General features: G+C 41.8%; 1 protein-coding gene across 2 annotated transcripts in view; it reads right to left on the minus strand.

Annotated features, from left to right (window-relative positions):
* Nucleotides 1-1797: 1797 nt before the first annotated feature.
* gabrb4 (gamma-aminobutyric acid type A receptor subunit beta4) overlaps nucleotides 1798-25387 on the minus strand; it is a 35565-nt gene continuing 11975 nt past the window's right edge. Inside the window, exons 3-10 of one of the 2 annotated variants that reach the window (XM_029173485.3) lie at nucleotides 20359-20426; nucleotides 19272-19492; nucleotides 13155-13237; nucleotides 11459-11596; nucleotides 9278-9430; nucleotides 8759-9015; nucleotides 8027-8116; nucleotides 1798-7728 (exon numbers count right to left, since the gene is read on the minus strand). In XM_029173485.3, the coding sequence (XP_029029318.1) occupies nucleotides 7375-7728; nucleotides 8027-8116; nucleotides 8759-9015; nucleotides 9278-9430; nucleotides 11459-11596; nucleotides 13155-13237; nucleotides 19272-19492; nucleotides 20359-20426 (1364 nt within the window). In that variant the 3' untranslated portion in view covers nucleotides 1798-7374. The remainder of the gene's footprint in view (nucleotides 7729-8026; nucleotides 8117-8758; nucleotides 9016-9277; nucleotides 9431-11458; nucleotides 11597-13154; nucleotides 13238-19271; nucleotides 19493-20358; nucleotides 20427-25387) is intronic. The other variant, XM_029173486.3, reaches the window with a different exon arrangement.

Here is a 25387-nt window from a genome sequence, read left to right on the forward strand (position 1 = left end):
TTGAAGGCTTGACTGATGAGATCCAGCAGAGAGCACCAGATGGAAAACCGGAAAAGCAAAGCATGACAATGATGTTGTGCTCAGAAGAAACTGTGGGAAGTCATGGAAACCTGCCACAGAGAAGAGGGTGGAGGCCTGGCCCAGAGGCGCAAACCAAGTATTCTTTATTACATGTAAGTCCTGTATGTATCTGCTCTGAGTGAAAACCTCAGGCAACAATTTAATGAGGAAATGTTGTGCAAACAACACTTGAAACGCGATGGTTCCATATCAAGTGAACGCTATCAGTCCAAAAAACAGAGCATCTCCGTGTTCATGTAAAGGTGAAGGCAGCATCACCTACAAGAAGAAGCAGCTCTTTAAGTCCAAATGTACCAGTACATGCTGAAGAACTATAACTGGGACTTTTGACTGAGACACAACCCAATAATCAGTTGTTTGGGAATTGAGAATAAACTAAAGTTAATTCTATACAAATACATCAATAACTAGATTAGTTGATATTATTTGGATTAAGACCAGGGCATCCTTTGCTACCTTGACACAGATCCTACAACAGATGTACAGTATTTGTGGAGAAAATATATTTTTTTATTTTCTTATCTTTATTTAATTCGTTATTAAAATTGTATAATGAGTTGATTTTGTTAGCTAAAATAAGGATAAGGATAACATACGAAGTAAATACCAAAATAAAGATTAAAAAGTGTATTGAAGTAAGTGTAGCAGAAAGTATAGACACTTCTGAATATAAGACATATTGAGTTGTGATGCTCATTTGTTGGACTGTTTAGTGATGCCACATAGTGAGACAAACACTTCGCAAGACAGTCGAAACCGAACTAGATGATATTTGTGCTGAATTCATTGACTTCTGGCTATTAAAAGCTGTGATTGGATGCTGAGCAACACACGCTGATTTTGGTTGAAAACCTCCAGGTGCGGTAGGACGGCTCTCTTTTCCAGTCCAAGGCACGTTTATTACAAGCACTGATATTCGCGCTGACTGTAATTAAAGAGCTGGACGCGTAAAGTGAGGCCAAGCATCCGTGCTCGTCGTGTTCAGGGCTGCTGGGGGCTGGACTCCATCCCAGCGTGCAATGGGCGTGAGGCATTGACATGTTGCCAGTCTATCACGTAGCTAGACGAATTCACACTAACATTCACATCTACAGGCCATTCAGAGTCTCCAGTGGACTGTGGGAGGAAACTGGAGCAGCCGGAGGACTTCCACTCAGACACAGAAAGAACGTAGGAACAGAGAACAGAGACGGGACAATATTTTTGTATTGATATGTGCTTACATGAAGCTGTTGGATCTACTTTATTGCTGGGAAGAGGCCAAAATGGTTGAAGATGCTGGTTTTAACAGCAGGATCTTGTATTACTGGTTAGACGTAGGTTCATGTTTGAATGGCTTCGTTTTTTTTCTTCTTCTGCACCGGCAGTTGCTTTTAGAGGCCGTTCTCTTCACCTTCATCACTGCACATTCACAGCAGTTCAAACCCAGAGTGCACCCGGGATAAAAACCAGCCAGACACGCTACCATATATAGCTTCGTCCTCAGACAGAGGACAGAAAGTCTCAGCAAAGACTTGCAGCCGATCCCGTCCTTCCAACTAAAACAAATTAATTACCTGGTGCTTTGTGGATGCAGAAGTCAGACCGCCCCAGTCCGGCTGCTTCATGCAGCCGCTGTAGGCTTTTCTGTCCTATTTGCCAAACAGCGTAAAAATAAAAGCCGGCTTAATATTCCTACGTTGACAAAGGGGCAAATATTACACTTGTCAGCAGGAGTCACTTTGCGTCTTTATTCAGGAAATAGGGTATGAAAGGAGGTATATTCTCAGAAACGCGCAATGTTTTGTAATCAAATTAAAAGAAGACACCCTTGATTTTCTTAAATTTTGTTTTTGGACTGTCGTCATTTGCAACAGTCCTCATCAAAACAAGACACCAACTAAGAGGTGAGAGCTCTGACAACAACCTGGAATAGCAATGATAGATACCTGATTTGATCCTCTTATTTTGCAACATTGTGTACGATTTACCTTTTGAGGACTAATATTGAAAAATAAATTAAGAAACAATACTGTATATTAGTCCACAAAGGGCAAATGAAAAGACATTAGCTTTCTTTACTGTATAAGCCTTTATTTGTAAAAAGTCTGTTATTTGAATGATAACCCTTTTTTATACCACATACTTGAACACTTTGTATTTGTAAAAAACACATTTTGTTCAAACACCTAAAAAAGCTGATTGACACTATAACATTAACTTGCACTGACAAAAAAAATACAACTTCATACTACACAAATGTTGATTCCATGAGGACGGATACTCCAAATGAAACCCAACACCTTATTAAACAACTGAATCAAATAAGCGCCCAATGTGAACAGAAACAGTTACAGTACGAAAACCAAATGCATTTTTCTTCCAGTGCCAGTATATCAGATGAATTACACTTCTTATGGTAAAACAACAACAACAGTAAGAATAACAATCCATAACAAATACAAGAAATCAGAAATGAACATAGAAATGAATCAAAATTACTAATTTGTACTGTAACAAAAATAAAAACCTTTGATCTCGTGGGTGTCGATCGAAAGCATTTGCCAATTTTTTATAAAGTGTTTGAAAATCGTTGTGGTTACGTACAGATAGTCTCCCTGGTGGACTCTTATACAGATGTGGAACTGGGATTCAGCACAGCTTCTTTGCAAGTATCATCAAACATGAATCAACAACAGACCATCACCAGAGGCAACTTATTAAAGAGAAAAATACAGGGGACACCCACTCAGTGTGCAATCACATGGCTTACGTTCAGATGCTACTGGTGAGCATCCTTTACATCCTTTGTAGTTGAAGGGCGACTGATGTTGATGCTTATGCTGGACCTGATAAAACTACAGCATGCACTCGGTGCATCGATTCCGAACGGCGCGATTTACAGCAAGTACAGTTTGGTAGAAGTACAAATCCAGGATCCGCACAGATCACGCGATGTACGTTCTACAGCACGTTCACGCTTTCCCTCCAGTTTTACAAAGAGTTTGTTTCACAAGGTTTAAAGAGCTGGCTGTAAAACAAGTGCAATTGGAGCATGTAAACACTGGATCTTTCTTTTCCTGGCGGTGGCGGTGAAACAAATGGCGTGACGTAAAGATATAGGAAAATAAACCTCTCCAAACTCAGGTCATGCAAAACAAAACCTTCAAGGTTTACAAAGTAATGAACACGCCAACAAAAGTTCTGCCAGCAGTGAGGACTGTGTCGGCATTGTTCTGGTGTTGGGCGGATGAAATTCACATGCGTGGTCTACTCCTTTAATAGACGCCAGCCTCGGTTCCATTTGGACCTCACCAAGGAAGTTTGGGGTTCACAGGCTTTTCGTTTTTTTGGTGTAATCTCAAGTGAACACTGACGTAAACAGAGAATGACAGAACATCTTCAAGCATGTGAAAATGAAGTACAAAGGTGGGATGAGACAGTGCTGGGTTCAGGGGAACGACACAAGGTGTGTCGTTACGTTTTTTCTAAGTAGCAGACGCGGACGTCTACAGCTAGTGAGCAGCTGCATTCGGGCAATAGGCTGAGTACCTTGCTCAAGGGCACACATCTGTCTTTTTGAGAAACAGGAATAAACATCCCACTCGCCTTCTTAAGGCAAACCTGTTCCTCTAGCCCCTAAAAGCCAGCGAGCCGCTCGCCCCCTGCTATCGCTAAGTTCGCTATGAGTGAGGGGTTGGCTTTGATGAACCCGCCAGGTGAATTTCATCCAGGAGAACACCGTCACGTTTGCCGACAGCGAACCGAGCAATTGCCGTCATCTCCGTTATTTTGCTTGCTCCGTTTTATTTCTCGTGTTTCATTTTTTCGGGTTTTGTTTGCAGAAGTATGCCAATGCTAGAGAAGCTGTCCATGCCGTTAGCAGTGAGGCTAGCTGGTATTACGAACTGCCATGTTTTTGTTCATGCATTAAGAACTATTAAGTGAAAGATATCATATTTACAGTACAATTCACATGTAATTACACATATACACTAGAGGCAAGAAAATTCACATTGAAATCAGTTAAACACTTTTTTTCTCCTCCTCTGCTCCTTGAACATATGCATCAAAAGAAATGTGTTTTCTCTCTCGTAAGCGAATACTCCAAAATAAAAGCATAAAAGCACAGAACAGAAGATCCTCACAGCTTTGGAGATGAATGTACTGAATTCATGTTCAGAAAGCAGGTAATACATGTTCCGAGTGGAATGAGTGGTGGATATACTTACTGTGAGCATGCAAAGGGAGTTAATGTTCCTCCTCTGTGTGTGCGTATGTTTGGAGTTCATTAAAGATATACATTGACTTTTTTTAAGTTTAAAACCTCGAAAGGCATTTTTGTATTAGTTACTTGGAATAAATCAGCCTGAAGGAAAACGTGATATTTAGTATCTAGTTATAAAATAGAGGAGTAGGTGGGACAGGCTTCTTCCTGATGGAGCGTGTTCTAAAGGTTTTGCTAACATCCCACTTATGGGGCCTTAGGTTGCACGTTTCACAACCCGTCTTGCTCTGGAACTGATTCTTATTACATTATATTGACTCAAGACTTGGCAAAGAGCCATCATATTGCCTTTAAACAGTTTGACAAGCTGTTAGTGTGCAGACCAGGATGAACGGTGGACGGAACACACACTAAATCTGGACCCACGTCTGTACAGCTACACTGTTTGAACGCTGTTGTTCTGCTGTGTGCAGTTTTACCAATGAGATAATCCCATCTTCCCTGAAAAAAAAATAAAATCTGGGGCGTCGCCTTGAGGCTACATTAGCTGCTACTATCATGACACACCTGAATCAATCACCAAACTATAGGTGCTTGTGTTGCATTGTGGGTAGTGTAGGCACGATTTTCAAAAGAAAGACAAAAAATGTGCAAATAAAACTCAGTCTCTCTAGCTCTGCAGCATCACATCTGATTCTGTTTGTTGCAAAATTCACATTGTGAACATCCGACAAGAAGGTTTGAGCTCAGATACTGATTCGTTTGAATCCTTTTCCTCATGCAGTTGATGATAGCTTTGCTCATCGTAGGTTTTCTTCTGTCTCTGCGACGTGAGGAAAATAAGTGTAACGCTAATCTCTGTTTATCTCATTACTTTCCTACACGTTTTTGTGGATTGCTGGATTTTTAAGAGGGATCTTTTTTTCGTTTGCTGCTACAGTATATGTCAAAATGTAGACAAACATAAATACTAGACTCAGGCCACATCACAGTGCAATCTGGACTATGAATAATGGAACCAAATTGGTTTCTCATCAGTATTCCTATTTGAAGACGTCTTATGCATACTGCACTCAGTGCTCCCGAGGGGAGTTGATATTACTGATGATAAATTGATACCCATGCTTTGCCACCTTCATCTTGTTACTCTGCAGCCCTTCCATCATCCTCTTCTGTTTGTGTACTGTATATGACAAATTTCCCTCTCGTACTAATTCTGTATTCCTCTCAGGAACCAGGCTGTTCCCGTATTATAATGAGACAATGCCTTTTCTGCTACGGGAGCCAATGACTGATTTGTCTTTGTTGGTTCTGCTCTGAGCCTGTTGCTCCTAGTAGATGCTGTTAAGCTGGAGGAGACGTTGATGTGAAGCAAAACCTGCATGGGAAGATTTCTATTAATTTCTATTAGCACTGTCCTATGTTCCCATCAGTGACTACTGACTATTGTTTTAGCGTTTACTTAGTCTAGCTACTTGGATTCCACAACCAATAAAAGCATAATTATACTCACTGATTTCCTAAAAACATTAAGGACCTGAAGTACTTTTTCACCCTGCGCATAAACCTGAGCACTGGTGTGTGTGAGCGAAGCAAAACACAATTTATTATAGGCCTTTCAGTCATCATTTCAATTCATGGCTATTTATTACACACTGTTCTCCCCAAGGATGATTGTATCCTCCCTGAATGAGATTCTGCTTCTCATCCTTGTGGTTCGGCTCATTTGGGGAATGGCACTGATTAAACGTGAGTGTCAACTGGTGAATCCTGGGCTGGCCATTTACTGACTGTGCTTACAGAGGGTGCGACACGGAATACAGAAACGAACAAACAGCATATCGAATGGCAACTGGTCAAACTGTGGTTGGATATGTTGACTCTTTTTGAATATACAAGATCTGCTATCGTCACTGTGGAATAGTTTCAGCTGAATCGCGAAAGCAACCTCCCGTTTCCTTTGAGCGAACAAACACAAAGCAGGATAATGAACACCAATGAAATCTGCATCTAAAGAGCATGTGAAACAATTAATAGGAGGAAAGAAACAGTACAAGTATACTTTCATGAGAATACCGAATGATAAAATGTACAGAATATGTCTCTTTTCAAACAATCAAAATGAATAATGCATACCTTTGACTCTTTTATCTCATAATGCCCTAGCTCTAGAACGTGATCTGACACTCTCTGAAATCACAGTATTTTTTTTTAAGACAAAATCATATCTACAATATTCAGCATTTATTTTTAACCATAATGAAAAAGACCCCCAGCTCCCAGGACGCGTTTCTAAAAATAACATGAGAAGAGAAAAGGAATACGAGTTTGCATTGACGCTGGGCGAGAATGCGGCGGTCAAGCATCCCATCTACACGGCCCGTTAATGGAGACCATTAAGGCCAGAGCTGATGTCCAAGAAAGAACGATATCACTTCAAAAACCCCAAGGAACAACACATAATCCAAACAAGGTTGCTGTACATAGTAGAACCGGAAATTCTCCGTGCATGTTATCCATGGGTGATGGGTGGGGGGGTTGTAGGAGGGGTCGGCTGGGTGAGTGCGGCTGGGCTCGGGGCGTAGGGCGGGCTCGGGGTGTCAAGGATCTCACTCAGCTGATGCCTGAACAGACAAGCCACCACTGATTTCATGAGCTGCAGTAGAGGAATCTGATTACAATAAGTATCAATAAAAAGTCAGTGGGACTCTGAGACATCTTTTCTCTCTCAAGAGCTTTCACTTTCTCTTTTTTCTTGTTTTTTTTTAGCAAAAATATCATGCAGTCTTTCTAGTTCCAAAAGCCCCTGGTGGGGTCTCTTGTTTGTTTGTTTCAGGAGGAAAAAGAAACTCAAAGCCTTGAAATACTTCTCTCACAATTCTTCTTAAACATTCAAGTCATCCTATTAATACTTTGTACAGCAGAAAGGTCCTTCAGATTTCACACGTGTATATATAAATATAATATATAGAAATATGCATATACATATGTTCAACTTGTATATGTGTATACATATTTTGGAACTGTATCAAAGCCAATTTAATGTGCTCTCAAAATATGGCCCATGATTCCTAGTGGGATGCACATCAATTCACATAGTACAACCAGTAGATTAGGTTGAAAAATCCAAAGGTGATAGGGAAAATGACCCGGGACCATTTGTCAATGGTGCTAACATCTGACAGGTTTGGGATTTTCAACTTCAGCTTCGAGGAGCGCCGTCTTAGCCGACAGTTGGCCCGGCTCCGCATGGCACTCCGGTCCAGCGAGTGGTGGCTGAAGCCATCTCGGGGCGCCATGGGCTTCCTGAATTGGACCCCGGAGCTATCGAAGGACATGACCGAATTGCGAGAGTCACTGACGCTGCTCCCCACGTCGGAAGGCATCACTTCGTTGTTCATCTCCAGCGTGGTGAGGAGGATGTTTCCGTATGCATCCACCTGTGACGAGAGAGGAAAGACACAGAGAGTTAACGAGGGCTGAAATGTCGAGCAGCAGCCCCAGAATCCCCATTAATGAAAGTTATATTACCCCCTTCCCATTACCCAAGTTGTCAAGATAAAGCAAAATGCAGGGATGATATGGAATGCCAATTCTTGCATGCAAAAGAAATAATTAAAGAGTTTCTTTAAACAGAAATCTATTAGTGGTTTTTCACTTGCAGACAAAGTGAGTTAATAATCTGACTTCATTGTGAGCCTCTGGCCTACAGCTTATATGATTGCTAAATACATGTACCCCAACTTTTCTTTGTTCCTCGAGATACAGATTTCTTCGCTGTGTAAATGACCTGAAGGTGTTGGTTTGAAACGGCACGGAAATGGAGTCCTTGCAATGTGAAAGAAAAATGAAGAGAACATTAAAACGGCTATAAAATACTGGCAAATAAGCACATTTCCTAAGAATTACACAATACATAGGACATAAAGTTAACAGGAACAGGTTTGAATAGTTAGTACTCCACACAGAAAACAGGGGGGCTTCACTCACTCCAACCATTACAGCCTATATCGTTGCCAGATTGTTGCATCGTCGACTCTTTCTCCTGCTGCACTTTAACGTTTTTGCCGAATATGATTGAAAAATCACCGTGCTGACCCACAAGGTGGGTAGCTGAGCTTAAGCGAGAGTGAATGAAGCCTACAGCATAAACATAGACAACAACCTAAATAAGAAATGAGAATGTTTACACCACTGTTGAACTAGATGAATTTCTATCTCAATGAAAATGGCTTTGCTCGATAAAAAGCAGTCAGTGCTTGAGGGAGAAGCAATGGATGATGGTTGGTGAATGCATATTGGGCTGTGGTGCGATCAGTATGCTGTGGGGGGGCTAATTCAGGGGATGCTGTATATGTGTCTTTGGATAAAATGCCTATAGATAGAAGTCGTATGTGCAACAACACATTTGTTTTTTATTCTTAAAGTCTGACTGACACAGAAGTAGAGGTAGGAGACAGAGATGCAAACCTGTTCCCTCAGGCGCTTCTCTTCATATCTTGTGCGCTCATTGTTGGCTTTGTTCAGCCTCTCATTGATTTTCTTCTGCTGAGCAGGGCCCCGGCCAAAGAACACGTAATTTACAAAGGCATATTCAAGCAGGGCCAGGAACACAAAAACAAAACAGCCCATGAGGTAGACGTCGATGGCTTTCACATACGGAATCTTTGGGAGAGTCTCCCTAAGGTGGGTGTTAATAGTTGTCATGGTCAGCACCGTTGTCACACCTGAGTACAGCAGCACACAGAAATAAAGTTCTCACCATCAGAGGTCACCATCAGACACAGGAAATGTTTAGCATTGGTGCTTTAAGCAGGCGCATGTGCGACTGGTATACATTATATGTATTTGTTAATTCAGGTCACTTGACTGCTGACATAATTTTGAGAATGTGTAAATTGTATGTGACTGCTGGTGTTTTCTGTGATAGTCAGTGGATTTTATTAGGAACAGTTAGAAGTTTAATAATCCAGTGGGGCTGTGCCTTACCCAGGGCCACCCGAGCTGCAGAGGCATCGTAATTGATCCAGAAGGAGACCCAGGAGAGGATGGTGATCAGGATGGAGGGCATGTATGTCTGCAGGATGAAATATCCAATGTTCCTCTTAATCCTGAAACTCAGCGAAAGCCTTGGATATGAACCTGTAAGTAGAAAAGGATGGAGTGATGGTTTAGAAAAGGGGGAAGCAGAATTGAAAACATCAGTGAAAAAAGGGACAAGAGGGAAATGCTGGCACAATTTAAGAGATCCAAAGTCTGCACTTTGACAACGGGCAGGGTAGTCATTTCTCTATTTGTTCAGATGGAGCACTTAATTTCCCCAAAGCGATGGATTCCTTCCCAGGGACAAGTTCGATTCCAATTAAACATGGCAGAAAGTCGCAAACACGGCACATTTTTCTGCAACCTCCTATCTCAGCAGGCAGCTCCAGCGTCCCTCTGAGAGTTGTCGCAGAGAGCTGCTCTGTGTTTCTTTTGCACTTAGTGTCCGAACATTACGAAAAGAGCATTTCACAGCATGTCATTAGTATAAGAGACAAAAAACATGCATTACAGTATATGACTGAGATAGTGCTGTAAGTTACACCATTGTGAATTTTAAAGACAACTATCAGCTGCTTGTGCCAAGATATTAATTGACCTTTTGACTGCACTCAGTACAATCTTGATGCATAAGGCAATATAAACACCAGGCTGGACCTCTGTGCTAAAGCAATAGCACAATATTTATGAGGCTGGGAAACACACAAATTGCTCTAAATAATAGTTAAATCCTGTTGGGTGTACTTTGTCTACAGTTTTATTTTCAATCTGTCACCAGTGAAAAAAAATCCATGAGACAAGCATGATGGTTTTAATCTAAAAGGGGATTTTCTATGGGCAACCCACGCTGATGAATGACCTCATCATCTTCAGGTTTCTGTAAATCTTCTAATGAATCAATACATTAGCATGCATCCTTCATCAATTGCGAGACATCTTACTTCACCCAAGCACTTTGCGGTATAACGGCTGCAACAAATGTTCACAGATTTAATTTACTTGAGATGAGAATCAAGCAATTCTGAAGCATGAGAATTATATTTTGATTATCTGGAGTCTATGTGGAGACTAATGATAACTTAGCTGAAGTTAGGTAAAATAAGGTTAATGGTACAACCCAGTTGTCCCCAAGTGCATGGAATAAAAGAAACAAAGAGATTATAAAACAAAAGTAAAAGCAATACAAGAATCCCAAACCTCAAACCAAGCACCAAACAGAAATCATCTGTTTTCAGAGAATTTTAAAGCAGGAAGCAGGTATTGGCCTGTCTGATGTGTAAGGACAACTCACGCCACACATTTTCTGGGCAGCACCTGAAAAAGCACAGTCACCTCAAAGCTTCCTCTTAGTCTTGGGAATGACTAAAAGTGAGTGTGATGGAGTGTACGGCAGGAGGAGGTCAAACAGGCACTGTACTGTGGGGCCTGGAGGCAATACGAAACCTAACCTGGAGCCAATGAAGTGACACCAAGATCCGATTTATGTGCTCTTGTTTTTTCTACCAGTTAAAAACCGGGGCAGCAACTTCTTAAATAACTGTAGCCGAGCAAGTGACATCTAGGTAAAGTTCAATAAAAGCATGAATTTAGAATCCAAAGCGATGCCGACAAATAAACAGAGATACTCTGGCCAGATCCCTATTTAGTCTCATATCCAGTGCGTTGACTTTATCAATAATGTGTTCAATACAATGCAGTAGTTGTTTTTCTTTTTTGCTGGGATGTAAATGTGACTGTCGTTTGCATAAGGTGGAATGAAATGTAAATTTTCAAACTACCAATTGAAAATAACGAGAAAAATAAATTGAAAGATGTCCTAGAATAGACCCCTGAGACACCCCACAAGCACCACTATGAGTTGTTCAAACGGACTTGTGTCAAAGTCTGAGTAAACAAGTCCAACTTTTTACATGTCAGCTGATTTTACAGTAAATCTGGTAATAAACACACAATATTTTGTACTGAAAATAAAATCGTCTTCCTGCAAGATCCAAAAATAATGATGTTCCCCACAGCGATGCCCACATTCCCAGGCCTACAGTACCATGCAGTTCCTGTAGCATTTGGTTTATGCAGGGAACACTTACAGCCTAATTAGGTTTACAGCTAGATTTATGACAGCCTCACCTGTAGTGAACCTGACCTCCCTAGACACCAGGCGGATGTCCACGATGGAGAATTGAGGTAACTCCAACTTATCAACTCCTGTCACAGCGTCGTCTCCTCCTTGCCAGAAGAACACAATGTCGTCTGTGGTGTATCCATCTGGCTCAAAGTAAAGGGAGATTTTAAGAAGAGACAAGTCAACTTATGCTTTTAATGATGAGCAAAGCAATAACAATAAAAAAAGTTTTATTGGGACATAATAAACAAAAGAAACCAAATTTAATTAAACTAATAAAAATGAGTTTTCTGCCACAATCAATTTAAAATATTGGACTGTAGTACAACAAAGTCATCAACATTGTGTTCCACATAAAGTTTGATTTAATTTTATATAATAATATTATTTATGGTTCCTGTTTTGACTTTGGTTTAGCTAGAGATGTTTGGTCAAATGGTTGTTTTCTCCACTCAGGCTGTAAATTACACGTTCTGCCAAAATCCTGAACTGGACTTTTCTCTCATCCTATAGACACTTGTCTCTTGTGGGGTTTACTGTATATTGCTGTGTGCATGATTATTCATTAACATGTGTTACTTGGTACGGTGCTCCCTCTCATTCTGGCAGTGCCACAGAAAGCAGCAGTTTTGCAGGACGTATTAATACATTTCACATTCTACTACCACACGTTCAGACATAGATATCATCCAACCGAGTCAGAGACGAGGATCCATTACCATTAAATCTGTCTCTGAGGTTGTGGGACTAACGAAATGTGTCATTGTCCATGAAATTAAAACAACTGCCTGCCTAATCCATCAAACTGACGGCTAATGAGTTTGACTCACACTGATGCCATGCTTTTCGTGAGCACAAACAGAAATTCTTGAAACTTTTTAATTCACGACGTGTCCATATTTCATTGCCTACTGGTTTTTCCCGAGGGCAAACATTCTCCAGTTTTATCCTGAACAGCGAGAACTACAAATGCCCAGAGTATTCAGCAAGGCGGCTGATGGATGAAACGATCAATGATAATGATCGAGCAAATACAATTTTTAATTACACTACTAGTAAATTTTTCTCCTGGACAATGACTTATACCCATTTAGAACCATATGAAAACACAGGAAGTTTGCATTTTTGCCTTATATTGTATAATGCTGTAAAATATTTTTACTATTTACGTTATTATTATTATTTTCTTTTTTGAAACATATGTGTAATGTTAGGACTTCATACAGTAAGTAACATTTACTTTCTAAATTTTATGTTTCTACATTCAGATGGTGCATGACACATGTATTTTGTGGATTAAGAGCATTATTGAAGGTCAAGTAAGGTTTCTAGCATTAATATTATCACTTTGCCTTCACTGTTCAAAGATCCAGGGGTGGTCCTGTCACATCTGTCACACTGAGGGAGCAGTAGTCAATGCACATCATCAGGCCCCGTGATTCTTTTATCTCTCAAGGCAGTCATCAACTGCAGAGGTGAAGCGTCTGATAAATTGTGTTCTTTGGCAGAGGCGCAAAACAGAGCTGTAATGCATCCTGTGAATGATCTCTTACAAATGTGTCATTTTAAGTGATAATCTGCAATTATTTTAAGGTTGTGATTAAGCAGTGAAAACAGAGCTTCTGACCCCGTCTTAAGGTCTTAGCCGCAAGAGACTTAATCAAAATGAATAAATAAATAAATGAATAATGCATTACTCACAGCTTTCAATTTCCAGGGTGCAGTTCTGTTCGTCAAGAGGGTACCGCCTCAGGTCCATCATGCAAGCAGCAGTGGTGGTTATCCTAAAAGCAAACACACAGGAACATACAGGACTTACAAAACTGACAATGACACAGATACTTTATGTATTTTGTGGCTGTTTGAAGCAAGCGGTTAAATAATTCATGGTGAGATGTTAAGCTTATTATCAAGAGATTTTGCAAATGCCAAATTTATTTTTGGGGAGCGCTCATGTTCCTGAACATCTTGATCCAATTACAGTAAGTGCCATAGTAGCTGAAGATGCCCTGTGTACATACAGCACTAAAGTCTTGCTTTTTGAATACTCTGAGATGTTAACTGTTCATTGTTTTTCTATGAGTAAACCATAGGAAGCAATCAGAACTCAGCTTCCTATTTATTTCCAGGTCTGGAATTCACATTCATGGCGACTTGTTAATATCAGCATAAATATGCAACTGAGGAAAACAGCTTTGGTCACAAATTGTACACGTTGGGGTCTTTAAATACCTTTAAAGCACTTTATATCTCGGATACATTATTAATTGTGTTTTCGTAAAAGCCAACATTTCTGCCGGAGTCTGTCGTTTTACGCCGATGCCATGAGCACATGCACGCAAACATCTAAGGAGTATAGAATTAGTGATTCAGTAGATAATAAGCTGTTTGTATTGGAAATATACTGCTTGAACGCAGACTTTTTAAATTGGTCATGGTGGCGTGCACAGAGCGCTGTCGGCAGGTAATTGGAAAACAAAATATGTTCTTGCTAAAGCTGATTCGCTCAGATTAACACGCAGGCACGTGAGGCTCCTACGGTGGGTTCGCCGTAGCGGAGGCACTGGAAGGGTAAAGAATATGTTACGTAAACAAAATGTGCGACAAGGATGTATTTATTATTCACAATGACACTGAGCTGCATTTTGCTGCACAAGCACTAAACTGCTGGAGCTGCATTGTGTTGTGCACCTCCCTGCTGTCTCACAGTGCTCCTCTGCTGGAAGGGTACAGCGAGGCTACCACCGACACACTGTGACGGGCTAACATCATGCCTAATTACATTAATAGAGAATTGTGGTTTTTACGCAAGACTGCGGAAGGAGAAAGCAATGTCACCACTTATAACACAGTTTAGAGTTGATGCATACGGTCATGGGCAAAAGTTAGTTTCCCCTCAGTTAATTATACTTTTTGGTGTAATGAATAATAAAGACCATCTGAATGTATGAGCTCTTGGTATCAGGGAAATAAAGCCCTAGACATAAAGCAACATTTGTACTATGGGCAATAAGTAGCCCCCTAATAATTGAATGTTAGAAAAGTCAAATGCTGTGTTAACGCAGTGCTAAGACATTAGCAGTGACCATTAAGACATAACTGATGCCACACATTAAAGCTTATTATAAAAAAAATGGAGATCAGAAAAAAGAGGAAAAACCTTAAGACAGTTGTTTGCACACACAATGCAAGATCAGACTGAGCAGGTTAAAAGACCATGACAGCATAAATGTACAAGGAGGAAGTCTGTTTGTTGTAAAATCGCAAATTTACAATAAGACAACTTAAAGGTTTGAGGCAAAGCTGATGATTTAAGCTCATTAGGAGGCAATGGGACCTGTGCACCTTGAAGTCATCGAGCAGAACACGAACTCCCCTCTAAGGCAAAGCATATAGGGCCTCTCATAAAGACAGACGAGGCTTCACACTCACAGACTGTTTACAGTCACCAGTGACCTCACTGTGTGTCTGAGGAAGGAGAAGAGAACCTGCAGATAGGGGGAAAACACACAAACGCCAGACAGAGAAGAACCTGGTTGTCCCAAGGACCAGAACCCAGGACCAGAGCCCAGGCCCTGCTCACTGGGAGGTGACAGTGCTAACCATTAAATCTATGAATACACCAAAAAATAGTGGACCCTAATGTGTGCAGTCAGAAATACTAATGGGACGGAGTAATTCTCCTTTAGACACGATGCTTTTGGTACAGCAGCGTCCTGAAGCAGCAGCAGCCTGGAGTAACGGACATCAATGAGCGCTTCGGCCCTTGGCAGCGAGGAAAAAACTAACGCGGCTAATATAATTGACTTTATCTGTGACACTTAACAAGTCAAGAGAGAATCACCGGACGAACAGACAAAAGTTGGGCCGGCTCGCGGCGACGCCTGGGATTTGGAAATGTCAGCAGATGTACGTCAGCAGCTCAGAGCCCAGGTCAGCAGCAGCCTCACATCAGAGCAGCCACTGAGGTCCAACAATAGCTGTTTGTTTGATTCCTCTCAAGGAACTAAAAATAGTCCTAATGTTTAATGTTTTCCTTAACAAAGGCACATTTTTCTGTCAAAACTAAAATCCTTCCTAGACAGTGCATGTATTGTTTGGCTCCGGCTGCTGCTGCTGCTGCTGCTGGATCGCTTCATGGGATGTTGACCTCAAGAAACTATCGCCATGAACTGTCTCAGCGTCTGAGGCCTTTTTGCTTTGTCTGGTGCCAATGCTTAGTTGCAGGTTGAGCACGCCAAGAAAACTGACACAAGAGAAAGCTGCACGGTCAAAACACCCACTGAAAGCAATGGGAGTGGGTGGATCCCAGAGGCTCGGCACCACACCACAGACTGGCAGGCCTTCAGATACGTGAGATAGCGCCCATGTGTCTCCTGTTTGAGGCAGCGCGCTTATCAAGCGCAGATCGCAGTACTATCACAGTGTTCCGCCGCGATCCAAGGAAACGGGGGAACACGAGAGCGCGGAGTCGCAGGAATTCGAAAGAGAGAGGAAACACCATCTGGCGAAAGCTTAGCTCAACAAAGCCCTCAATGCTCTGAGGACTCGGAGCGCTATCAAACTGGATAGTCGGGAAGCTAATGATGATTCAGCCTCTCCGAGTCGCTGGCAAGTCGGAGAAACCTGCTCTGTCACGCACACTGGGCAGGATGCTTTCCACTGATGCAAACTTCTTTTATTGATGTTTGCTATGACTTTGTTTGCAACACCCAAATGCTCCTGCACCACTCAGCAGTCCTGCGATGCGGCCTCCTCCCTCGTCTCTGCGTAGGGTAAAAAAAAAACGCCTGTGCGTCTCGCGCATACTGTGGCGAAAAGGCAATGTAAGCAAGGTTTTCAGAAACAAGATTAATTCGAGGAGGGCGGTTAGGGGCAGCTTTCCAGATTTGATTTGAATTTTATGCACCATCATTCTTCCTTCTTTTGATTTGCACAATCAATGGCCACTTGTGGGGAAAGGGAGTCGTGTGCACCTTATTGACTCGAATCCATATACTGTAGTGTCCAATCCACTTTATTTACATATCATTGGCAGCAATGGAAAAAAAAAAAAAAAAAAGCTCAGCCCCTTTGGTTCAGCACGGCGGTGTGAAATATTTAAAATCCCAAGTCAATCTACAAAGGCAATTTCAGCAAAACAGGCTTAAATTAAAAAAATGGCCCCGGTCAGTGATTTATTCGTTCGTCTGACGGATTGTTAATACTGATGCAGCATTTTAGCGGTGGAGGTGCTGCTGGAGCACCGCTGCATGCAGTACTGTAGCTGCTGGGGCCACGAGCAGCATCTGGGGCTCGTAAGACAAGCACTCGCTCACTCGTCACCTGAACCGCTGATCCCTGTACATAACCAAGACGTCTGGTAATCAGATACGTGTTACTGTAATTATTTCACTTCTGTATTATGTTGCTGTGCGACCACAATGATCGCCGCGGGGGGAAATCCTGGAGAGAATGGGTGGAATATATAACGCTGATGCAATCTGCCGCGTTAAAGCACAGAACGAGGACTGCAGGTGCAGAAAACATCTGAGATGAGTTCACAAGAGGAACGAGATGAAGTCGGCGTGCGGTTAAAACCAAGGCAGGAATAGATGGATCGCAGATCAGCACAGCTCGGGTTACGATCAACGTAAGCAGCAGAAATCAAGGTAAAAAAAAAGAGAGAGAGAAGAAGAAAGAGAGGCCAACGCCGGCCTCAGCACATTTCACAGTGAGTGGATAGGTGAGCACGAGGTGCAGCAGTGTGTGTAATGTGTCTGAAGCACAGATTGTATTCTACTGTGCTCCGGAGAAGCACGGGGCACGGACTCAAACAGGCGTTTTTTACAAGAGGATGCGTTCACGCAAAACAAAGCAACGCGGAGAAAAACTCCAGCCGGCGGACTCGCAGCCATTGTTCTGGAGGAACATGTTCACACGGCCCTTGAGCAAAGTCTGATTATATGTAAAAGTCCTGAAGTGGATGATGCACTGCCTCTAATTACTGTCTGTGCTGAATAAATGGTCGTCGGGACAGAAGCACTGCAGCCGATGATCAGCACTAAACTCCGGCGTGATGCGTTTGAGGACTTTGGACAAGCGGTGCAACGGTCCGACCTGGATCCTCACGAAGCGTGCGCCTGTCGCGGCTCCAGAGAAACCCGCGTGTGCGCAGCAGCTGCGACTGTTTATTCAAATCAGGCGGCGTGTTGTAATTCCAGCACCACGGTGGCATGAAACCCACACCTGTTTCCACCTGCTGTGTTTGTGTGTGTGTGTGGGGGGGGGGGCAGATATGAAGCTACTGTATTCACCCATATACATTAAAAAACAACAGAGGAGTTGTGTTCAGGTGGGTTTGACCTTCGTGACCCTTTGTTGGATGTGACTGTTTCTTCATCCGCTCCCTGTTTGCAGCCGGTCAGAAACTTTAAAGAGTCATTTAGCAGAAAGACGTCAGTGACACTGCACTTCTTCAGTGCTGATAATAGTCTTGTGAAGAACCCGCAAAAAGAAACTTGGTGCCATCACAGCCTCTTTTGTGTCAGCGCCAATTCGGTAATTCAGACTTTCTGAATACTGATTACTGCATTAATAATTCATAACTTCATGTGATCTAAACCCTGTCACTGCCATTTTCTTTTATTCATGGAACAAAACACGTTCCCAGCGTCTTTGGCGCCGTCAAATATCTTCAGTTTAATAACCGGCGTTAATAAAAGCGCCGATGCAGACGGAGCTTGAACAAACTTCAGGATGTTTTCTTACTTTTAGCCGCCCCCGAGGGACTGAAGACGGGCCCCTCTGGGCACATTCACCGTTGACTGAATTGTCTAGTTTGTCACAGGGATCTGGGACATTTAGTCAGTGAACATCTTGAACCTTTTTTTAGCCTTTCTGGGTCAACTCTCTCTCTCTCTCTCTCTCTCTCTCTCCATAACGTTGTTATTGTTTGTCTTGAGTCACTCTAATAATTTTAGAAAGAAACCTTGAAAGTTTGTTTGTATTTTTTTTTTTTTTTTGCCGAAAATAAATCTGTCACAATTCATCACGCCACAAAACACAAATGATGTGCACGAGCAGCAGACGCCTTGCTTTTTACTGGCGCGCGGGGTCGTCTCGTAGGCTACTTGTTACGGTGAGAGACAAATGATAAAAATAGCAGGTGTTTAATTCAAAGTTATTATGTGGCCATGTCATCAGCTGTCTGTTTTTTAGGAAATATCCCATTTTCCCTGTTTGTCAGTTAATGGCTGCTGTGACAATATATTTTTATCTGTTCATGTAAATCATGTTCAAGGTTATGAAGCAGACACTTTGACATATTAAATGAATATGCTAATTGTGTCCCTCCCTATAATCTAATAGCTTCCTCCTCAGTATGTCTCAACGTGCACTGGTTTCGAGGCAGGCTAACACCTCCGATAGGCTGCGAGTCAATTGGTGTGAACAGGCAGAGAAAGTCATTCTCACAGTCGCACATTAACAGCTTGTGGCGATTCGGAGCGTCCAATGGAGCTGATTTGTTTTGTCTTTGATATGTGAAGAAGTGCAAACTGGAGACATATGGAACACGAAGCACTAGACTGACTCACGTTGGTGGAGCAGGAGTCCATCAAGCTGCAATTGTGCGATCACGCTAAACGCACAAGTCTCTCAGTAGGACTGACTGATGATACAGGTACTGTATGGAGTGAATGTGTATGTTATGCATGAATTCTAAATCATAGCCTGACCCACAGCTCTAAAAAGACTGAAGTTTACAGGTACTGCAACTACTGGCCCAGGTTTAGAGTGCAGACACAGCTGGTCACTGAGTCCCTGTGCTGTACTTACCTCAGCCCATATAAGACAGTGCCATCAGGGTGCAGTCGGATCATCCGATTTTTTACTGTCACACCGTGTAGAAAGGACTTCTTGTCATTAAGGAAGTAGGTGTCAGGGAGCCACAGCTGGTCTGCTACACGGTTGTCTAGAGTCAGGTTTAGGTTCAGCTCGCCATAGGCCAAACGCTTGTCTCGCCAGCTCTGCTGGAAATACATTGTGATGGTGTAGTCCTGCAGAAAAGGACACGCTCACATCAGGTCACAGGCAAACTATAGAACGATTCAGGTTGTATTTGTGCACAGCGGTTAACATTTACAGTTGCAGAGGCCTGTACAGTGTTTTAGCTTTTTGTAAAATCAAGTAACTAAAAGCTCTCAGTATTTGCAGAATGCTACAGCTGCTCCTGTGTAACACTGTATCTAAATGAACAAGTGCTGAAGGACAGATATTATCATTCAGTGAACTACACTGTTTACAATGACAACAGAAAAACAACGATTCGTTCACTTGGTATAATGCACTGTATGATTTATTTTAAATATTCTTTCGATCAGGTTAATGCATTTCAGTGCGTTTGGCGGCTCATTGTCTCATGCTTTCAGCTCAGTCATGTTAAATGGGCCATACACACTGTATTTAAAGTCACTTATATTTATTCTTAGGAAAGTCTGCAATGGTCTAACTGCACACAGAAAGGAAGGAAGGAAGGAAGGAAGGAAGGAAGGAAGGAAGGAAGGAAGGAAGGAAGGAAGGAAGGAAGGAAGGAAGGAAGGAAGGAAGGAAGTGCAAGTGAGAACTACAGAAAGAAACAGAATGACATCATCATTCAGACCCCAGCAATGATGCTGATGCTTTAAAAGTCTTTTTAAGATTTATTATTATTATTATTATTATTATTATTATTATTATTATTATTATTATTATTATTATTATTATTATTATTATTATTATTATTACCATGACTTCATTCATTATAATCTGCCCACCAACACAGATCAAATGAGTCAGAAGCTGCCGGCAGTGTCTCTGTGGGTGGGAAGCCAGTGCGAGACTGTCTATTTGTACAACTGTGAAAAAAAAACAGGTTGCAACTTACCATGTTTACTTCTGAAATGGAGTCGATGCTCGCTATGTTGATGCTCATTCCTACGATGACTGGAGAACCTGAGAGAACAAAGGGAAGTCATGCATAAATTAGGACCCAGACACATCACCGCCTGGATATTGGCGCTCCCATCTACACTTACATGGAGTGTCCATTCATAACACATTGTAGGACTATGTCATCATAAGGAGCGTTACACAACGCTTTCTAGATTTTATCCCTATATACACCATGTTCCATAAAATTCAGCCACATTTCTTCATATGAAGCTGCAGTATGTGCAGAACTGCATGCAGAGCTGGTGATCGTAGTCCGTCTACAATCTTTTTCCCTTTGTGTGTTTTTTACTGGACACTGCACATTTGTTAACAAGTGCAAAATCAAAGCTGGCCTGAGAAGCTGTTACCCTGGGAACAAGTTAGTAACAATGACCGAGTGTTTTATTCATTAGCGTAAATGACAACAACAACAACAATACCAACAACAATATGCCACAGTGTGGACCAATCGCAGCCAGAACCCACCATCTTATCTGCACAGCATTGATGTCATGAGACGACAATCAGCAAGTGACAATAATGGAAAGTGGCTCAAGTTTTAAAGATCTCTATAAAGTAAATTATTAAAACGTTGAGAAGATGGATACATTATTTGCTAATGACTGAGTTTTTCGATGCAGAATTAAGAAGAAGCTGTGGGTCTGTACCACCCGTTGGATGAGCTGCTGTTGTGTTGTGTGTCTTTTCTAGTCTGCCTTTGACCAGGACTGACCCGCAGCCCTAGACGTTGTCACAGTCCTTTCGACACTTTGAAATGCAAAGCAAACAGAAAGAAAGATGACGACAGGTTCAGCAAAGTCGTTGTGACGTTCATGGGCCCAGTTTAGAGAAACATGAATATTTTGTGGAAAATATCTTGAAATAACCCCAATCTGTCAAAATATCTTCACAAAGGTAGAGATGAAGTTAAATAAAGCTGTTAGGTGGATAAAACATATGATGTAGTCCAATTAAATGAATTCTGCAAGAAACCATATACTGTATACAATATAATGCCAAATAGTATGAAAACTGGCCTGCAATGTATACATCTATACAGTATTTACAGCTGAAAATCAATTATTTCTAATAACCTGGAAATATGAATTGATTAGGATGTTATTTTTCAAATCCCAACCAGAGATTTTCTTGACCACCTTTGTCACTTTCACAACCTTTAAAAAAACAAGACAGGAACAAAACCAGAAGCGACCAAATCTCTGCACTCGCTCCGTCGCCGCAGCTTTCTCAAAATAAAACCTGTCGTCAAGTCGCGAAAAGAACAACGCGCGTCTTTAGCAAACATCTCAGTGCCTTTAAATAAACATGCTTGCGCTAGGAAGCTAACTGGATGTGTTAGCGCGAGGCGGCGCCGGGCCTGCTGCAGAGGCTTCTGGGCCGTGACGGGCCTGATTTCTAACATTTGCATCGCGCATCTTGTTGAGTTGATCACTGCTTCCCTTTCTGTTGACAGCTGCTTCTCCTTTAGCAGCATAGCTTCTTCCTCCTTCGCTCATTGTGCTCTCGACTCAAACAGTATGCCGCCACAGTCTCGTCTCGGGGCGAACGCGCTAAACCGATGCAGCGTCTCTCTCACACGACTGCTGTCCCTGTGTTACAGTGAGATTTGCAGGCAGTTTTCAGTGTTGTTTGGAGTAAACAGTGCAAAAGCTGATCACTTTAGCGATGGTGAATTTAACCGAAAATGACAGAAAGCAGGTGAGCATCTCGTCAAGGCCGAGGCTGAGTCAGAAGGACGCAGGCAGAGTCACACCCCCTGCTGAGATCAATCATTTCTGTTTTTACTTTGGCTAATTTGAAATGTGGCAAAGCATCCTAAAGGAATAACACTGATACTGTAACAACCCAAATAATGACCATGAAAAGTGTTCGCCTAAAGAATTCTAGTGATCTTCAGTGTATCTGCATGATGACATAAATATAATACTGCTATATTTTTTTCACGTGTCTGAATATGTTAGAACATAATTTCAGATTATAAACATTTATTAATATTGTGTCATTCATTTGAGGAAGGTGTTGTTATGTTATTCCACAGGTCCCGTCACTTGTTAAGTCTCCCGAAAACACCACTCTGCCCCTTATTGAAAAAACTGATAATCAACCCATCGCCTAGCAACAGAGGGTTCCATAGCAACTGTGCAGCATTTTCTCTACAGTGCTGAGCGAGAGAAGCACGATGATTTATCGAGTCTGCGTTTGCTGTTGTTTTCAATGACTGCTGCTCTCACAAAACCATATTCTCAAGAAATTAAAAATCTTTAATATCTTTCATCCCGAATTCTTTCCACTTTGCATTTATTGCCACAAACCCCCATCGACTTTAACGCATTCACTCTGACCCAGTCAATGCACAAATTCCCGACTGCTATGAACGTCTCTCCGGTAGCTCTTTAAATCCCTCCATTTTCTACGCACTGACCTGCTCAGACTCGTGGGCGAGCCGGAGCATGTGTGCGTCCCAGCATGAACTGGGCCACGATGGACAGGTCTCTAGTCTATCACAGGGCTAACACACATACAGGCTGACAAGCACGTTCGCACCTCCAGGCAATTTGGAGTTTCCAGTTGACCTAACCTGCATGTCTTTGGACTGTGGGAGGAAACTGGAGCACCCAGAGGAAACCCACGCAGCCACACATGCGAACGCCACACAGACAGGACCCAGAGTTAAACAGATTGGCAAATTTGAACCGAGAAGCCTGCGGCGGTGAGGCGACGGCCACAAAACCGCTTTAAACAACATTTGTATGTGTCTTTGAATGCACATTTTGAATATTATTATGCTGCAGTGTGGCTCCTTCTGTAACACTGTCACCACATGCAGCGCTGGACGTTTAACAGCTACTAGTTTTTATCCCTTTAGAATTAAAAACACAACAGCAAACACAAACACAAGAGGAAAATGTGCATTTCGGCCTCGCTGTGAGACGCTGACTTGTTGCCTTGCTGCGTATCAGTGTGGAACATGACTGTCCACCTCTGGTGCCTCAATCTTCATTGTTGCGCTGAAGTGATGATTAATCAGTTGTCATTACTAAAAGCAGGCAGCGCGATTAGGCACCCTCGTGCAGCCTTACTGAAACACGCCAATCTGTGTCCTGCATGCAAATTTATTAATTAATACGCATAATGAGCAGTGGTTTGACCGATAAGGCTGATTACAGATGTGGTTAGTAACTAAGTACATTTAATAGGCTACAGTAGAGAAGTGCAATATTGAGGTAGTTACACATTACTGGACTATATACATTTCATTATAAAAACTGGAAAATATTGTAATTTGACTTTTCTGTATTACCATTACAGCATTAATTACTAGTCACTAAAATGACATATCATTACATAACTTTTTTCTACTTGGACAGAAACATGTACAGGCCAGTAAAGGATCAAAGCTCCTTATGTTTAATAATTAGTATTGGAAGTAAAACTATACTGAGGACGGCTCTGTAGGTAGTTCCGCATGAATATCTTTATGAACGCACAGCTGGCTCGACACCGCATTTCATTTCAGAGTTCTGCTTAATGCTTTTCTTGAGGCCTAATTCATTGTGTCATATCCATTTTTTCAGCATTACATAATTAATGAACTTGGCATAGTTCATTTAAGTAAACAAAACTACAACACAAGTTTGCCTCAAGTTTATTCTTGTCTGCCTTCCAGCCAGTAAGATGTGATTATCGCCACCCATTCTCCCAGTATTGTAGATCCCATGATCACCTGTGCACGTTTAGAACTAGACTGTGGTATTTAAATTGTTAATATGGTCATTAACAGTAAAAAAATATGTTACAGTAGCTTCTTATCACTTTATTGCTACTTAATTACTTTTTCGTCATACCCCGTATAATTGCATGTATTCAAGCCTCCCTTTAAAGCTACGAAAGCACAGTCACAATGGGATTTTGTTGATTAAACAAAGGTCATATGCCAGAAAATGTTAATCTAAAGTAAAATGACCAGAGCCATTACTGCACAACCGCCATAGACATAGAGCAGTGCACGGCGAGATTAGCGATACAGTGGCTGGTGAATAGAGGGGAAATTATTAAAGAGGCTCCGGCACAAGCAGCGCTAAAAGGACAGAAGGGAAGGCAAAAAGAAAATGATGAGGTAAAACAGGAGAGCACAGGCAGTACATCACAGGAAGTCAGAGAGACAGAGGATAAAGTAAAGGTGGCCTCATCTTATCGTCCTATCCTGTCACAAACCCTGGACCTGATATATGAAACCTACTTAGATTCCGCACCAAAGAGCTGCATATGAACAATGCTTTCCACTTACATACACAGATTTTGTCAGTGAATTATGAAACACTGCACATATTACCAGCAGCCACACCAACCCATAAATCACAGCCCTGAGAAGAGCATTGGTCCAGGGCGCCGCGATGATAAAAAGCAAATTAAAAGGTTTAGACCAACTTAATTCATCAGTTTAAACAGATGATGTTTGCCCATTTAGAGAAAACATATAAACATGGAAACAAATCCAATAAAATATCCCATTTTTGTGCCAGTTTAAATTTAAATAAACATTTAGCGCACACAAGTTCTTCACTATAGACACTGGATTATGGTTTCTAACATCTGAATGAATCGTCAGAGCGAAGTGACCAGCGTGCCGCCCGAGCTGGAGCCGCCACCTTGTGTGAGTCATATGAAAAAGAAAAGAAATAATAAGACTTGAAGGTTAATTTTTTTTTTATTTGTAATAAAAAGAAGACAGCATGTACATGTACAGTTCGGCACTTTAGGACAAAATGTACTCGCTGCAGGATTTCATCCCGCGGCCGTCAGGAAACCATTGGCTAAACAACGCTATAATTCATTTAATACCCCTTTATGCTCAAACTTATCATTTATTCATTGACACAACAGCAAGCCGTGTTAGTCAATGCCATCTGAAAACTGGCATCAGACAAAGATGTTTAATTTAGGGACGGCGTCCTTTTTAT

Source organism: Betta splendens, chromosome 14 (assembly GCF_900634795.4).
Source record: "Betta splendens chromosome 14, fBetSpl5.4, whole genome shotgun sequence".
Taxonomy (NCBI): Eukaryota; Metazoa; Chordata; class Actinopteri; order Anabantiformes; family Osphronemidae; genus Betta; species Betta splendens.